This window comes from Ranitomeya imitator, chromosome 4 (genome assembly GCF_032444005.1).
Source record: "Ranitomeya imitator isolate aRanImi1 chromosome 4, aRanImi1.pri, whole genome shotgun sequence".
Classification (NCBI taxonomy): domain Eukaryota; kingdom Metazoa; phylum Chordata; class Amphibia; order Anura; family Dendrobatidae; genus Ranitomeya; species Ranitomeya imitator.
In genome coordinates, this window is record NC_091285.1 from 476,383,785 (window position 1) to 476,402,846 (window position 19,062).

The 19,062-nt window shown below is 41.7% G+C and overlaps 1 protein-coding gene across 14 annotated transcripts in view; it reads left to right on the plus strand.

The window, feature by feature from the left end:
* The window catches only part of SLTM (SAFB like transcription modulator), a 127,705-nt gene that overhangs the window by 63,011 nt on the left and 45,632 nt on the right, over window positions 1-19,062 (plus strand). For all 14 annotated transcript variants that reach the window (XM_069765911.1, XM_069765907.1, XM_069765900.1 and 11 more), the window contains one exon: window positions 18,309-18,359. In XM_069765911.1, coding sequence (XP_069622012.1) covers window positions 18,309-18,359 — 51 coding nt within the window. The remainder of the gene's footprint in view (window positions 1-18,308; window positions 18,360-19,062) is intronic.

A 19,062-nucleotide genomic window follows, 5' to 3' on the forward strand; every position in this document is an offset into this window, starting at 1 on the left:
CTGTTTTTTTCCTCGGACCCGTTCGGTCTAATTTTAAGGGAGGTCGCTTCCGGCATCCTACCTTTTCTCAGGCAGGCCTGCAGCAACCCACATTATGCTCACCGCCCACTCTGTCTCTATCAGTAGCGGATCTCACACGGGTGTCCCAGACCCTTGTGTCCGTGCCTGATCGGTTGCCCCTGCAGACTTCCGTAGTAGCCAGCGGGTCACAAGAAGCTCCGTCCGAGTCTTCTAATACAGGCCGCGAAAGATCCAGACAGGAACGCCGGTCTGAGTTCTCTTCTCGGTCCGTTTCGCCCCACGGTCCTTCTCTGTGGTCGACTTCCCCCTGGTCTTTCCCCCCGGAGTCAGGCAAGGCTTTCTCTGATGCGCCTTCAGAATATAATTTGGGGCCGGATTCGAACCAAATCGCTAACATGAGGGATATGGTTCAAAGCCTCATTGGAGCGACCAATCAGACCTGTGGCATCAAAGATTCCTCTACGAAACCCGCAGATCAGGCGGTTTCGTTTAGACGGTCTAAACTATCTCCTAAGGTATTTGCTCCTCATCCTGAATTCGAGGAGCGTCTGGCCAGAGAAAGAGCGAATTCGACCAGACGTTCTCAAAGAGACAAGCGTCTTGGAGTCTCATATCTCTTTCCTCCGGATCTCATTGCCAACCGGAATGAGAGGCGTTAGAGAACGACCTCTCCCCCTGTGGATCCGTCGGCTGCTAGACTTGCCACCAACACAGTCCTTACGCTGTCCGGTGGGGCGACTCTGAAAGATTCCATCGATAGGATCATGGAATCCTTCGTGAAGTCGGCTTTCGAAACTGCTGCATCATCCCAATGCCCGGCTTTGGCTTCCTCTTGGGTTTCGAAGTCTGTATCCGAGGGGCTAAACAACTCCGTTGGGGCATTCAAGCTGGAGCTCCATCAGGCCGGCTGGCGGAACTTGCCACCCAGATTCCTCACGCTGGGGAATAATTTTTTCCCTGGACATCGCGTCTTCTGCCGCACAGGCGCCCAGTAATGTTGTTGCCAGCCGTCGCACTGTTTGGCTCTAGAGTCATCAAAGAAGTCACTTACGAGCCTGCCTTTTCAAGGTTCACGTCCTTTCGGTTCCAAGCTGGACCAAATTATTAAAAACGCCACTGGTAGCACCAGTCCCCTTCTCCAGACCTCGCCTACTTCCCCTTAGGCGGCTACTTCGGTCTTTTCGACCTTTTTCGTAGTTTCGTGGCATCAGATTCCTCTTCGCAACAGAGGCCACAGGCACGTTAAGAGAAGGTATTCTTCGACTCACTCTTTCCTGGCGTGCCCGCTACTCCTAAGGTGGATTCTCCAGGTCCTGGACTGGAAATTCCACCTAGGCATGACCCATGACTAGACCCCAGCCCGTTTCTCAGGCTGGGCAACCGTCTCCTGTTCCTCAGGGACGTCTGGGTCTCCTCAGTAGAGGACGCATGGGCCAGGGCACTTGTATCCTCTAGATACAAAATCTTCATTTCACGGTCCTGGGATCGTTTTCTTCGAATCCCAACCTCCAAGAGACCCCGCTCTGGTCCCGGGTTTCTTTACAGCCATTGTTTCCCTCCTTAAATCCGGGGTAATAGTTCCCGTCCCAGAACAGGAACGGTCCAACAGTTCACAGGCTTCTCTTCGAATCTTTTTCTACTGACAGAGGACGACAAGGTTCGTCTCAGTCTGGATCTCAATTTGCTGAACAGGAAGTTTCGTCTGAGACACTTCAGGATATTACCTCGTTCAGTAATCGCTTCCATGGAGGCTCAGGAATTTCGGTTTCAGGCTCCCGAAAGTCTAGCCATCTTTCCCGACATTCTAGCCGTTGCGGGTGGCTCGTCAACTGGAAGAAGTTCCGTCTAGTTAAGCGCCTCGCATCTTCGGGCATGTTCTTCGACACTTGTCGGACCAGAGTCTTCCTTCCCGAAGACAGGATATCCCTCCTTTGTCAGGAAGTTCGCTTGCTCCAGGGTTTTCGGCTCTCCTCCTTTCCGATGGGCCTTAAAGGCCCTAAGAAGGTTAGTTGCAACATCGGAAGCAATTTTCCCTTCGCCCGTTTCATTCAAGACTTCTTCAGCAGGCTATTCTATCACAGGGGACAGGTCTGTCTTCTCCCTGCATCGTCCGATCCGGCTTTCTCCTGGGTCAAACGGTTCCTCGACTGGTGGCCGAGGTCACTTCTCTTATCCTAGAGTAGATCCTTCACAGCATATCCTTCCATTTCCCTGGCAGGTGGTGACGACGGACGCCAGCCCGCTCGGCGGAGGCGCGGGGCTTTGTCTCCTGTTCTTTCAGGGTTGTTGTCGGCGCAGGAGTCCTCTGTGCCGATCAATGTCCTCGAGTTCCGGATCATCTTTCTGTCTTTCCTTCACTGGGTAAGGATTCTCAGCAGCCTGCCAATTCGAATCCAGACAGACAATGACACAGCAGTGGCATATGTCTACCACCAGGGGTGGACTTGGCGTTCTCTGGCCTCGGCCGAGATTCCAGGATCCTCCTTTGGACAGAGGCAACGGTCCTGGTGAGCTCGGCCTGGTGAGGGCCTTGCGACAGGGGAATGGTACTTCAGGAGGTTTCCTATTGGATTGCTCTTCCATGGGGGACTCCAGAGGTGGACCTCATGGCGTCCCGATTGAACAGGAAGGCCCCTCGGGTCGGCCCAGGGTCCCGTGATCCTCTCACAGTGGTGTTGACACTCTGGCCATTCCTTGGTCGCAGTTTGTGCTCCCCTATCGGTTCCCACGCCTTCCCTTGCTTTCCAAGCTGTCGAAAAAGATCAAGGCTGGATGGGTGCCGGTCATTCTGATCGTCCCGGATTGGCCCAGGAGGTCTTGGTTTGCAGACATCGTCAATCTTCTCGCGGACACCCCGGGTGCCTTCCCAACGGACCCGATCTGCTGTCTCGGGGTCCGATCTGCCACCCGAATTATCGGTCGCTCAGTTTAACGGCGTGGCTGTGGACTCCACAGTTCTAAGAGCGTCCGGCCTTTCGGCCCAGATGAGTCACTCTATAATTCAGGCTGGGAAGCCTTCATCTTCTTCCAGTATCTACTATCGTACCTGGAAGGCTTACTTTCGTTGATGCGAGTCCAACCGCTTTTCACCTATGTCCTTTTTCCCTGCCTACCATTTGGTTTTCCTTCAGGCAGGACTGGATTCGGGCTTCGCTCTCAGTTCCCTAAAAGGCCAGGTTCCTGCGCTCTTCTTCCCTTTAAGAAGACGTTATCTTCTCAGCCACAGGTTAAGACCTTCCTTCAAGGATTAGCCCACGCGGTCCCTCCGTACAGGGCCTCTGGATTCATGGGAATTTAAAGGTTGTGTTGGTTGTTCTTAGGGGTTCCCCCCTTTGAGCCTTTCAGGGAGTTTTCCCGGTCAGTTCTATCTCGGAAGGTGGCTTTTCTCAGGTCCATCTCTTCGATCTGCTGCGTTTTTGAGTTGGCGGCCATTTCTTGCCGACCTCCTTTCTTGATTTTCCACCAGGACAAGGTGGTCCCAGGCCTCCGCCTTCCTTCCTTTTTTTCGAGGTGGTTTTCATCTTTCCACCTCAACGAGGACATCGTTCTACCTTTCCTTTTGTCCAGCTCCGACTCATCCTCTGGAGCGATCGTTGAACAGGCTGGGCCTCGTCAGGGCAGTGAGGATCTCCCTGGCTAGCACGGCCGCTTTCCGAGAGATGGATTCTCTTTTCGCTTTCCCTGATGGCGTGCGTAGAGGCCTGCTGGCTTCCAAGGCGACTATTGCTCGCTCTATCAGAACGGCAATTTTGGAAGCTTAATGGGTCAAGAACAAGAGTGCCCCCTCCTGAGATAAAGGCTCACTCTACCCGGGCAGTCGGCGCTTCCAGTGCGGTACGTCACGGGGCTTTCGCCGACGGCTTTGCAAAGCGGCAACCTGGTCTTACATCCACACGTTGCGCCGAACTACGGCGGACTCCAGCCTGGGCAGAAGGATCCTGCAGGCGGCAGTGGTGAGTCCTCGGACCTGATGGAAGTCTGTTTTTCCCACCCCAGGGACTGCTTTGGGACGTCCCATGGTTCCTGTGTCCCTCAATGAAAGGCGATAGAGAAAACAGGATTTTTGGTTGCTTACCGTAAAATCTGTTTCTCGGAGCCTTCATTGGGGGACACAGCACCCTCCCAAGTTGAACAGCTCTGTTTACTGTATACGTTTGACTTGTTTGAACACTCTTTGAGTGTTTGAAACTGTTAATCTATGAGATATGGTCCCCCAAAAAAATAATGGTGTAAAAATGAGAAATTGCTCGTCAACTTTTAACCCTTATAACTCCCTAACAAAAAAAAATTTTGGTTCCAAAATTGTGCTGATATAAAGTAGACATGTGGGAAAGGTTACTTATTAAGTATTTTGCGTGACATCTCTGTGATTTAATTGCATAAAAATTCAAAGTTGGAAAATTGTGAAATTTTCGCCAAATTTCCGTTTTTTTTATACAAATAAACGCAGGTAATATCAAATAAATTTTACCACTATCATGAAGTACAATATGTCACGAGAAAACATTGTCAGAATCACTAGGATCCGTTGAAGTGTTCCAGAGTTATAACCTCATAAAGGGACAGTGGTCAGAATTGTAAAAATTGGCCTGGTCATTAACGTGCAAATCACCCTTGGGGGTAAAGGGGTTAATACCTTGTTTGAGTAAAATATTTAGCAGGATCTTCTTAAACCTAAACGTTTACACCTAATTATCTCTGCAGCAGAGTAATTAAAAAATAACAAACTACATTTTATTCAGCGCTGCAGCCACCATCCTATGTTTTGGCCAGTTGACCATGCCCAAACTGGTGAAAGGTCCTTTTTAAAAGATGTATGCCTTTCAAACGTGCTACCTAAAACACATGGCCTCTAGAAGGCAACCAGTTAGGCCTCTTTCACACTTCCGTTTTTTTTTTTACAATCTGCACAGGATCCGTCAAATTGTTGAAAAGACGGATCCTGTGCAGATTGTAAAAAAGGGTGCACTGGGTCTGTTTTTTTTTTTTTTTTTTTTTTTTTTTTTTTTTTTTTGACAGACCCGGCGAGGCTATGTGCACCTGTTATGTATGCGTCTTCGCAGTGGTTTTCCGCTGGGAAAACGCATATACAACACAACCCATGTTTAAAAAAATCTTGATAGTCTCACCTTCCGGCGTCCCTCGCAGCCTTCCTGATGCTCGTGACACTCGCGATGCTCCCGTTCCCAGTAATGCCTTGCGAAATGACCCTATGATGTAGCGGTGGGCTCAAAATTTCCGTATTAATTTTAATCCACATATAATTTCAAATTAACGATGCAACCCTAAATTAGCCCTTATTGCTCCAGTGCTCCCTGCTAGTCTGCATGCTTTTGCAGCATTGTATTGATGTAGTCTTGTAATCCCTTCAGCCAGTCGCTGACCTTAATGCTCCCATGCAATCCACCTTGACAGTTATGCTGCGACTGGTGTTCCTGCTAATCAGGTCTACTAATTACTAAAGATTCATGAGGTAATCTAGGGTGTTTACTGCATGTAGATACATTTGTGTTTTTAACCAGAAGAAAAAACCCATTTCTGACATCGGATGGGATAGTACGTCTGACGTCAGAATTCCTGCTTTCAAGTGGGCTCCGGCGTTTTCAACTGCTGACATGTGCCCACAATAGGCGTGGGTGGAAACGCTAGTTAAATGCCGCTGTCAAACTCTGACAGCGGCATTTAACATGTGTTTCCACACACGGGCCAGAAATAAGCGAACCACTGACCCCCGTCACGTGATTGGCAGTCAGCTGTGCGTCCGCATGACAACCACCTCTATGGTTATTGATGTTGGATTACTATAGCAATGCAGTAATTTGGCTACTTAACCCTTATCCGGCTGAATAGGTACAATTGTAACTATTCCGTTTTAAAATTGCAATAACTTTTTTTTTGAAAAGACGTAGAGGGCTGAAATTTCGTGACATCTCTACATTTTTGGTCCAGAATATATTGGCCAAATTTCAATAAAATATCTCCACCCGCTTCCGAGATAAGGGGTCGAGATCTTTTTGCATCCATAACAAGCTGCATAGGTACAAATGTACCTCATATATTTTGAATGAAGATAATGCAAGGGAAAAAGCATAATTTTTTTTTTAATGATAATGCTATTTAACTATTATAAACAAGTAAAAAACTGTTCATTTACATTATAAAAGAAAATGTAAGAAACTTTTTTTTATTGATTTTCTTTGCAAGTAATGCATGTTGGCTTTGCTACAGAGTGTTCATCGCAAATGGGTTTCACACAAACCACACAAGACTTTCTAGTCTTGCGTTGTTTTCGCCTCAGGTCTCTGCAGACATAGCAACTACCAACAACAGGGGAGGGTCCACGACTACCATGAGGTATTTTGGGGCCAGCTGCTGGCTGCGATGCTACCACAATGCATCGTCCAAGCACCATTTCTACTGCACCTCGAAGAAAATGGTTTCTCATTATCATTTTGTTTGTACTACGATCTTCAATTGCAATCATACACAGCTGATTTGCGAGATCTTTCAGGAACTTTCTTCGTTGATCCTTTGCCCTGAAGCTTGGATTGTGTTCTCTGTAGATGATGTAGGATGCTAACCCACTGACATCAATCATATTGTAGAAAAATGCCAAAGTCCAACGTGATGTTCGTCGTTTCACAGTGTACTCTCCCAACATTTTATCCATAACATCAACGCCACCTTTTGTTATGTTGTAGTATTTTATTATCTCTGGCTTGGCTGCTAGTGTCTCTTCAACTTCTCCCGTCATGTGCATAGATGATAGAAGCACGACTGATTTGTTCTTCTTTGGTACATATGAACAGACTGTTGCATCATGATTGTAGGCAAAATTTGTCGAGTATACAGGCCTTTCTTTGGCAGGCTGCATGTTGTTAGGTAGGAACCTTTTGTTTTTTCTCACTGTACCAACTAGTGTCATGTTCCAGGAGTTCAATACCTTAGCTAGTTCCATGGTTGTAAAGAAGTTATCGGTGGTGACATTTCTTCCAGAGCCTTTATACGAGCTCACTAGGTCCAATACTGTTCGTTCTCCAATGTTTACTTGTCGAGGACCATCAGTTGGTTTCCCAGTGTAGAGCTGACCTTGTAAAGGGTAGGCATTTGATGAGTCACAAGCCCAGAAAATCTTTATGCCATATTTAGCTGGTTTTGAAGGTATATACTGGGTAAATTTAGTATGACCTCTAAATGGAAATAATTGCTCGTCGACGGTGATACAATGATATGGCTTGTAGGCTCTCTCCAGATTACTGTTCAGCATTGTCCAGATGTCCCGTATTGGTGCAGCTTTATCTGTTTGCACACGTTCTGCACGTGTATTTTCGTTGTCAAACCTGATAAATCTGAGTATCATCTTGAAGCGGTCACGAGACATGGCTGCACGTATAAGAGGCAGAGCAGCAACATTCCACATTTCCTCCAGATTCTCTTTGTTGGCTCTGTGCACACCAGCAGCAATCAGTATGCCCAAAAATGCATGAAGTTCAGTTTCAGTAAATTGCTTGAATGTTTTTTGTGGTGGCCGTTTGGAAGAATCAGGAAAACGTTGTACCAGTTCGTTGTTGTAAGCATCACAAACTCTCTTGGCCTTTCGATTCGTTTCCCGTAATATGATGTCACACATCTCGGGAGTCATGATGGACTTGAATAGCTCTTTTGCTGTATATAGGTTGCTGATTGCTGCAGGGCCACCTCTTTGTCGTAGGACATTACGAGATTTTGTTTGTGCATTTGGCAGTGGATTACTGCACCATTGAGTTTCATCCTTAGCAGTCCAAATGTCGCCTGCACTTTGAGGCACAGAATCATCCTCAACACTTTCGTCTGATTCGTATTCATTTTCATGCTCTATGACCATTTCTTGTTCAATGTCTGAATCTTCTTCAGTAACATCCACTTGTGGTACATAGTTTTCATCATCAGATGGAACATATGGTTCATCCTCATGCTCAGAATCAGATTCTTCTAGCATTCGCATTATTTCGTCAGACGTAAATCTGTAAATATGAAAAAATGTAAAATAAATAATTTTCCGAAATACTACATTATTGGCTTTTCACAAAATTATACTAACCTGCAAACACGTTTTCTTGGATTATGGCGGAAACTAGATCCAGCATTACTATCACTCATGATGACTTGCTAGATGAATTTTGGCTTCGTATTTTGTGCTGAATATAAATAAAACATCGTAAAACAATATGTAGATACTAATTATTATCCATTTTTCGTATAAAAATTATACCTATAGTGATAAGTTTCATACAAAATATATGTAAGCCAAGTCCAGGCTGAAAGACAATTTGACTGTTCTGTCCCCACATAATGAGAATAAAGGTATAACTGGCTGTTAGATGCTGTGAGACTTTCCTACCTTCGTTTCCAAGAAATTGAAGACTTCACAAGCCTAGAAATGTGTGCTCACAGCAATGAGATGAACAGCAAAATGGCTAATGAGAGGAGGGAGGCAGGAAGACAAGTAGAAGCCACTCCCAGTTTGAATTAACTTAATTGACAGCAACATAAGTGACCAGTAACAACACTGAACAATAGATATCAGCATAACATTTGTAGCTGAATGAACTTTAGTTTCTGAAACCAAGTAAAGTCTTCCCACAGTGGAGGTATATGTGAAGGTTCAATTGTACCTATGCAGCCTGTTAAGGTTGTAAAATTATGCAGCCTGACAAGGGTTAAAGGCGTTCTGAGCATCGCCTTTATGTTGCAGAGCTGATCAAGTTATGGCAGGTTCTAGCCTCTCATGGAGACTATTGAAGCATGCCAAAAGTGGGGGAAAAAAGTGATTTTAAAAATATGGAAAAAATTTTATTAAAAAAAAAAATATATATATATCTAAAAGTTCAAAACTCCCCCCTGTTTGCCCCATTCAAAATAAAACAATAATAATAAAAAAAAATCGAACCTACACATATTTGATATCGCTGCGTTCAGAATCGCCCGATATATAACCTGATCGCTAAACAGCAAAGCAAGAAAAAATATAAAAAAGCCAGAATTCCATTTTTTTTGGTCGCTGTGACAGTGCATTAAAATGCAATAACAATCAAAAGATTGTATCTGCACTAAAATGGCATTATTAAAAACGTCAGCTCAGCGTGCAAAAAAATAAGCCCTCACCCAACCCGAGATCACGAAAAATGGAGACGCTACGGGTCTTGGAAAATGGCACATTTTTTTTTTTTTTTTTAAAGCATACTTTGGCATTTTTTTTCCACCACTTAAATAAGAGAGCCTAGACTTGTTTGGTGTCTATGAACTCGTAATGAACCTTGGGCAACACGGTGGCTCAGTGGTTAGCACTGCAGCCTTGCAGAGCTGGAGTCTTGAGTTCAAATGCCACCAAGGACAACATCTGCAAAGAGTTTGTATGTTCTCCCTGTGTTCGCGTGGGTTTACTCCTGGCACTCTGGCTTCCTCCCACTTTGCAAAGACATAGTGACAGTGAATTTAGATTGTGAGCCCCATTGGGGACAGCGATGATGTCTGTAAAGCGCTGCGGAATATGTTAGTGCTATATAAAAAGAAAGATGATTATTAACCTAGCAAAAAAGACAAACAAAAAAACAAGTGTGGGATTGCTAACAGGGTAATAATGCAGAGCAGTCTAAAAAAAAAAAAAAAAAAATTCGTGCCATACCCCCTTGTTAAAACCATAAATTGTTTAGAAATAGTCAATATCGACCCTTTAAATTACCTTGTCGCATGACTCAAGATAAAAACAAAAAAATTCCATTTGCAGACAGATGTGTGCCGGGCTGTTTGCCTCTCATCAGTGCAGAGTAGGATACATGATTACATGTAACTAATAAGTCATGTTAGACTAACTTAATTTCTCTTGACTTCAGCAAAGCATTTGACAAAGTATCTCACACCATCCTTATTGAAAAAACAACTAAGTATGGAATGGACAAGGCAACTGTTAACTGGATTCATAACATTAGTGATCGGACCCAAAGAGCGGTCTTAAGTGGCTGCACATCCAGTTGGAAAAATGTCTCAAGTGGGGGTACCACAGGGTTCTGTCCTGGGCCCTGTATTGTTCAACATCTTTATCAATGATTTAGATAAAGAAATTGAGGGTACACTAATTAAATTTGCTGATGACACAAAGCTAAGAGGGATATATAAGCTAAGAAAGAGAGAGTATTCTAAAAGATATAAATAAACTGGAGCAGTGGGCAGCAACTAGCAGAATGCTTTTTAACAGGGAAAAAGGCAAAGTACTACATCTGGTCAATAAAAATGAAAATAGAATATACAGAATGGGAGGAATAGGCCTAAGCAACATCACATGTGAAAAAGACTTGGGTATACGAATAGATAACAGACTGAACATGAGTCAACAGTGTGAAGCAGCAGCAAATAAGGCAAATACAATTCTGGGATGTATTAACAGTAGCAAAGTCATTATTGCCTTCTACTCCCCTTTGGTCACACCTCATCTGGAATACTGAGTCTCGCTTTGGGCACCACATTTTAAAAAAGACATCAACAAACTGGAGCAAGTTCAGAGAAGAGCGACCAGAATGGTGACCGGTCTGCAAACCATGTCCTATGAGGAACGGTAACAGGATTTGGCAATGTTTAGCTTGCAAAAAAGACTGAGGAGACTTAATAAGGTTCTACAAATATCTCAAGGGCTGTCACATTCTAGAAGGATCATCTTTATTCTTATTTGCACAAGGAAAGACTAGAAGCAATGGGATGAAACTGAATAGGAGATATTAATACTTTTTGACAGGTTGATCAATGAGTGGAACAGGCTGCCACGAGAGGTGGTGAGTTCTCCTTCAATGGAAGTCTTCAAACAGAGGCTGGACAGACACCTGTCTAGAGTGACTTGGTGAATCCTGCTTTGAGCAGGGGGTTGGACCAAATGACCCAGGAGGTCCCTTCCAACTCTTAACATTCTATGATTCTATGGCCTAAGTCTCTTCCCTGACTTGGTACTTTCCACAATGAGAAACTTTATTCTTGCCAGATCCTGTTGCCCAGTCAAATTCAGTTTTCGCGTCTTGCACTGAGAAAGCGCAAACAGTCTGAAATTCATGTCTGCAAATAGTGTTCCTGGTTTGGCTTATCACAAGTCATGCAGCAAGGAGGCTCTTTAAAAGGTCAATATTGATTCTTAGGATTGCCATATACAATAGGTGGTACTAGAGTTCATCCTCTTTCTCTCTGAAGGGGATAGTTGTATCTTTTAAGTGTAATTGTTATATTTATTTAAAAATCAGTAGTACACATGACAATATGAAACTTTCTATGCAAGAATTGATTTATAAGGTAAAAGTCTATTCAGAGAAGACGGACCTCCCTCATTACTGAGAGAAGAAATGGCAGCTGCTACTAATAGACTTCCCAATTATGGAGATTGTCATCACTGAATACAGATATTACCTAATAGAAAAATATTTGTATATGAGAGTCCTCAGTGGTTATCACCTTTTTAATTTCTAACAGCTATTAAATGTATCAACCACTGACCACTCTCAAATCTACCGTAAATATTTTTGTCTACTGGCTAACACGGTACAAAGATCTTTGTCCCTAAGGCCCCTTTCACACATCAGTTTTTGCCGTCAGTCACAATCCATGGATCGATGAATCCGTCCCAGATTGTGAAAAATTGATGCAGCTGGTCTTTTTTTTTCCAACGGATTTGACTGGAGGGGCTGGCTAAAGGATCCTAAAAAAAAATCTGAGCATGCTCAGTTAAAAAAAACAAAATCCGTCATTTGCCTGATTAGGCGCCCTTAGGCTTCCATTCTAACAAACGACGGACGGCAACGGAGAAAAAAAAAAAAGTTTGTTCGTCTCCTTCTGCCGGATTAACCATTTTCGACGGATGTGGCGAACAACGGATGACACATGAGGCCATCCGTCGCTAGTACAACTCTATGAGAAAAAACGGACCCAGCGGCATTAGTCGCTGGATCCGTTTTTTTTCAAAATTCGACGAATTGCGACTGATAGCGAAAAAACTGCGTGAAAGGGGCCCAAGAATTGAGAATTTTTAATAATGATAAATTGTCAAAGAAGCAGATTACTCTTAAGATATCACAATGTTGCTTATGTGCAATTGTTTTACAATACAATGTAAATCAATGAGAAAATGCTGTGTACACTTTGCGGAAAATCCGCTGCGGTTTAAAAGAAGTAGCATGTCACTACTTTTTAGTGAATCTGCAGCGTTTTTGTACCCATTCCATTATAGAATACCGCAGGGGTAAAAAAAGCAGCAAATCCACAAGAAAACCGCAGCAAAAACGCACAAAAAATGTTGCGGAACCGCGCACAAAAAGCGACAAATCCGCAGGTGCGTTTTCTGCCAGGAGAGGCAGAATCCGCACCAGAAATTCCTAAGCCTATTCCGCAACGTGTGCACATAGCCTAAGGCAAGAAATCCCACTTATTAAACCTGACAGGGCACACCTGTTAACCATTCCCGGTGACTACCTCTTGAAGCTCCTCAAGAGAATGCCAAGAGTGTTCAAAGCAGTCATCAAAGCAAAAGGTGGCTACTTTGAAGAACCTAGAATACAGGGTGGATAAAAATCAATGTTTTTTTTTTTTTTTTTTTTTAAAAATCGGATTTTTTTCAATAAACTGCTTTTTGAGGAAAATATTTTACCATCCAAAGGTTCTTCCATTATGAGATAAAGCCGAGTTGTTTAACTCAGTAGAATAAAGGCTGTATATGTGTAACATTCACAATGCCATGCTCTTCCAGAGGTTTCTGTAGGATTAGTGGGCAGTTTCTCTCCTATATTATCACAGACGCTCGCTTTACTTACGCAGTTCTCAAAACTGCAAAATCTTCATCACCGCACTTCTCATGATGTTGCCTCATTCGCGCCACCAGGCCTTGCATCTCTTTGTTGCATCGTTTGCATTTTGCACGCATGCCTGCCTTACCGATAGACAAAGGAGCTTCATTAAAATATTCCCAAACTGGGTCTCTTTTACGGCCTGCTGCCATTATAAGGAAAGAATGTAATAAACCTCAGATCGTACACACAAACAGATCCAGACTTGTCTGTCTGTGGCTATGCTGCAGTATTGTGCTCAAAGTTTCACTTTCATTTTCTTGTCTGCTTGCCCTTCCTCCTCCTCACACGTAAGGTACCGTCACACTAAGCGACGCTGCAGCGATACTGACAACGATCCGGATCGCTGCAGCGTCGCTGTTTGGTCGCTGGAGAGCTGTCACACAGACCGCTCTCCAGCGACCAACGATCCCGAGGTCCCCGGTAACCAGGGTAAACATCGGGTTACTAAGCGCAGGGCCGCGCTTAGTAACCCGATGTTTACCCTGGTTACCAGCGTAAAAGTAAAAAAAAACAAACTACATACTTACCTTCTGCTGTCTGTCCCCGGCGCTGTGCTTTCCTGCACTGACTGTGAGCACAGCGGCCGGAAAGCAGAGCGGTGACGTCACCGCTCTGCTTTCCGGCAGCTGTGCTTACACAGGGCAGAGAAGCAGAGCGCCGAGGGATAGACAGCGGAAGGTAAGTATGTAGTGTTTGTTTGTTTTTTTTTACTTTTACGCTGGTAACCAGGGTAAACATCGGGTTACTAAGCGCGGCCCTGCGCTTAGTAACCCGATGTTTACCCTGGTTACCAGCGAAGACATCGCTGAATCGGCGTCACACACGCTGATTCAGCGATGTCAGCAGGAAGTCCAGCGACGAAATATAGTTCTGGACTTTCTGCAGCGACCAACGACATCACAGCAGGATTCTGATCGCTGCTGTGTGTCAAATTGAACGATATCGCTAGCCAGGACGCTGCAACGTCACGGATCGCTAGCGATATCGTTTAGTGTGACGGTACCTTTAGATTCACATTCTTCTTGTGTTGTGCAGATCTATTCCACTCCAAACAATCAAAAACATATTGTCTAACTTCTTGGACTTGGCACTGAAGGGGTTGATTCTGTATTCATAGGTTTGTAGAACAATAGGATTAAGGTCTTTTTCTCAACTCTGTTCATGTTGTAACATTTTTGCCGTGAAGAAGAGGCTGGGACCTCTGCGGAGTCAAATTCAGTTAGGCAGAAACTTTGATTTAAATCACTGATTTAAATCAAGCCTTACTGACTAGTGATTTAAATCGTGATTTAAATCAGTTAGATTTAAATCAAATCCACCCTGCTAGAATATAAGACATATTTTCAGTTTCACACTTTTTTGTTAAGTATATAATTCCACATGTGTTAATTCATAGTTTTGATGCCTTCAGTGTGAATATACAATTTTTATAGTCATGAAAATACAGAAAAATCTTTAAATGAGGTGTGTCCAATCTTTTGGTCTGTACTGTGTTTGTGTGTGTGTATGTATATGTATATGTGTGTATATATATATATATGTATGTATGTATGTGTATATATATATATATGTATGTATGTGTGTGTGTGTGTGTGTGTGTGTATACACACACACACACACACACACACATATATACATACATATATATACATATATACATATATATATATATGTATATATGTATGTATATATGTGTGTGTGTGTGTATATATATATATATATATATATATATATATATATATATATATATATATATATATATATATGTATATATGTATATGTGTGTGTATATATATATATGTATATTGTATATGTATATATATGTATATTGTATATATATGTGTGTAATGTATATGTATATATATATGTATGTGTATATACAGGTCCTTCTCAAAAAATTAGCATATAGTGTTAAATTTCATTATTTACCATAATGTAATGATTACAATTAAACTTTCATATATTATAGATTCATTATCCACCAACTGAAATTTGTCAGGTCTTTTATTGTTTTAATACTGATGATTTTGGCATACAACTCCTGATAACCCAAAAAACCTGTCTCAATAAATTAGCATATCAAGAAAAGGTTCTCTAAACGACCTATTACCCTAATCTTCTGAATCAACTAATTAACTCTAAACACATGCAAAAGATACCTGAGGCTTTTATAAACTCCCTGCCTGGTTCATTACTCAAAACCCCCATCATGGGTAAGACTAGCGACCTGACAGATGTCAAGAAGGCCATCATTGACACCCTCAAGCAAGAGGGTAAGACCCAGAAATAAATTTCTCAACAAATAGGCTGTTCCCAGAGTGCTGTATCAAGGCACCTCAATGGTAAGTCTGTTGGAAGGAAACAATGTGGCAGAAAACGCTGTACAACGAGAAGAGGAGACCGGACCCTGAGGAAGATTGTGGAGAAGGACCGATTCCAGACCTTGGGGAACCTGAGGAAGCAGTGGACTGAGTCTGGTGTGGAAACATCCAGAGCCACCGTGCACAGGCGTGTGCAGGAAATGGGCTACAGGTGCCGCATTCCCCAGGTAAAGCCACTTTTGAGCTACAGAGAAGCAGCACTGGACTGTTGCTAAGTGGTCCCAAGTACTTTTTTCTGATGAAAGCAAATTTTGCATGTCATTCGGAAATCAAGGTGCCAGAGTCTGGAGGAAGACTGGGGAGAAGGAAATGCCAAAATGCCTGAAGTCCAGTGTCAAGTACCCACAGTCAGTGATGGTGTGGGGTGCCATGTCAGCTGCTGGTGTTGGTCCACTGTGTTTCATCAAGGGCAGGGTCAATGCAGCTAGCTATCAGGAGATTTTGGAGCACTTCATGCTTCCATCGGCTGAAATGCTTTATGGAGATGAAGATTTCATTTTTCAGCACGACCTGGCACCTGCTCACAGTGCCAAAACCACTGGTAAATGGTTTACTGACCATGGTATTACTGTGCTCAATTGGCCTGCCAACTCTCCTGACCTGAACCCTATAGAGAATCTGTGGGATATTGTGAAGAGAAAGTTGAGAGACGCAAGACCCAACACTCTGGATGAGCTTAAGGCCGCTATTGAAGCATCCTGGGCCTCCATAACATCTCAGCAGTGTCACAGGCTGATTGCCTCCATGCCACGCCGCATTGAAGCAGTCATTTCTGCCAAAGGATTCCCGACCAAGTATTGAGTGCATAACTGAACATTATTATTTGTTGGTTTTTTTGTTTGTTATTAAAAAACACTTTTATTTGATTGGATGGGTGAAATATGCTAATTTATTGACAGGTTTTTTGGGTTATCAGGAGTTGTATGCCAAAATCATCAGTATTAAAACAATAAAAGACCTGACAAATTTCAGTTGGTGGATAATGAATCTATAATATATGAAAGTTTAATTGTAATCATTACATTATGGTAAATAATGAAATTTAACACTATATGCTAATTTTTTGAGAAGGACCTGTATATATATATATATATATATAATGTATATGTATATATATATATAATGTATGTGTATGTATATATATAATGTATATGTATATATGTGTGTATATATATAATGTATGTGTATATATAATGTATGTGTATATATAATGTATGTGTATATATAATGTATGTGTATATATAATGTATGTGTATATATAATGTATGTGTATATATAATGTATGTGTATATATAATGTATGTGTATATATAATGTATATGTGTATATATATGTATATATATGTGTATATATATATATATATATATATATATATATATATATATATATATATATAAATTAGTGTATGTATAATATATATTCTCTCAATAAACAAAAAGGAAACTGCACACAAAGATGTAAAAAAGAGGACTTTAATGCCCTGTGGCGTGGCAACGTTTTGGTTAAAACAAATCCTTGTGATTTATTTTGAAACCTACCCCCCCAACCCAAGTCACTTCAAAGCTGAATAGGTCCCTAAAAAAATAAACCTTTTGTAAATTTCCTTGAAAAAGTAAACCATTACTGTTACATTTTTCGAACCTTCTAACATCCTATCAAAATAAATGGACTTTTGACAAATGGTGCTGTTGTAAGGTAGCCATAAGGTAAATATTAACTATTTTGTGAGGTATTTCTGGATTAAAGGGATATTCATTCAAAGATTTAAAATTTCAATGTGTTTAGATAATTTGTGAAATTTCTGATAGATTTGTAAGTAAGTGCAAAACATATTGACCTAAATTTACCGTTCACATAAAATGTCACGAAAAGAGTCTCAAAATAACTGGGATATGTTGAAACATTCCAGCATTATTGCCACATGACATGTCAGATTTGAAACATTTAGTTTGGTCACTCAGTGGTTAAAATGAGCTCTAAGGGCAGTTTCTCCTGCACACGATTGACCTCCGTTCATCTGATTCTAGTTCCCAGATCTTCCATAGCAGAGCCAGAATCCCAATAGGAGACTACATCCCCTACAGAGATGAGCTTACAGGAGCAGGGCTGGCAATAGGAGTATATCAGAAAATGCACTTTTGGAAAGCGTTGAGACACATGAAAGGGGGTGAAATTAGTAGTGAAACCCCCTTTTAACAGCTCATTAACATATTAACAACGTGAGTTTCTGGGAAATAAGACATTGGATTAAAGACCGAAGTGCCTATATAGATGGTCTACTGATAGGATGGAACACTGAAGTACAATGCCTGGCTTCCATGTTTCATCTGTTCAGATCCTCTTAAATTTTAACAATCTGATCTACAAGACAGAAAAGAAAAATACATGCATTGTCTCGTGGACCTGAGACTGGGATGTGTGTGGATCAATGAAACAAAGGGTGCTTGTCTGAGGCAAAAACTGATAGCACATGGGTGTGTGCACACAGCCTTATGAATGGACTTTAAAGGAAGTTAGTACAGCCTGTAAACATGATTAACCACAGTGGAGATGGTTTACTTGCATACATAATTGTATTACACGTGTTGCAATTTTGTATGATGTCAGTTCTTCAAAAATTTTTACTGAATAGACAGTGGCTGCTACTGTTTCTGCACTTTTCGCTAAGTAGTGTAGAATGGTATGCCTCAGACAATGCATTGTAGTGTTTATTAGTGTGATGAGTTCTTACATTGAACTCAGATATATACAGTGTTTTCTCTGTAAAATTTGATTGTAAAAGCCAACTTATGATGCATTTTATATTGTCAACCACCAATGTATGAATCTCAACATATCAATTATATTCCAGTGCTTCAGTATTTGACCTTACCTGTATGTTCAGCATTACCATGACCAAGGTTTATTCTCTACTTAAGATGTGCGAAGTTACATGAGATCAATGAAATAAATGTTTGTAGTTTCTGTGCTGTTGGGTCCATACATGGAATATGTATTTTTCATTTCCCTTTAGATAACTAATTTAATAACCCATTTTTTCTTGTTTCAAGGATGAAAATCAAGATATGCTGACTCTCTCTGATCAAGATGTTGTTCCTGATGTAAGTTTATTTAAATGTTTAGTTCCATATCAGTTCTGCCAGGCATAACTGGCTCTTCATATTGGGAGGTAAAGGGGTCTCTCCAAAATTGCCACATTCAGTCAAAGTGTATGGATGGTACAAATGGAAGCCACATTAATAATTTAAATATGTAGTTAAAACTAGAAAGTGCCTTCTTCCAAAAGCTCTGCATTTGCCCAACTGTTGCGTTAATTGCATGCATGTTGGTTGTATTAAAGTTAAGCTGTCAGTAGGATCAACCCTCCTAAACCTTCAATATGGGCATGTAGGTCATAGTAAATAAAATAATGCTGTGATAATTGCAATACAATGCTGTATTCCAAAGAAATAAATGTTCTTGTCTCACACTGGTAATACCCCTTTTGATTTAAAATAAGCTCTGGCAGCAGATTCTCAGGGAGAACAGTGTTTGACACACAGATCTTAACAGCTTATTTACTTATTACTGAAAAATCTGTTTTTCTTATAAGACATCGAATCGCAGATTCAACTACCGGTAAACTACATGCCTATATAGATGGCCCAAGAGGATTGATCCTGCTGATAGTGCCTTTTAAATTATCTGAATTTTCAGTACGTTTGTGTTATACACCTTTCAAGAATGCACATTTTAGTTAAAATTCAATAATTTGAGACGGATTTTAATCTGAACGACTTTACAGATTGCAAAAATTCTCAATTG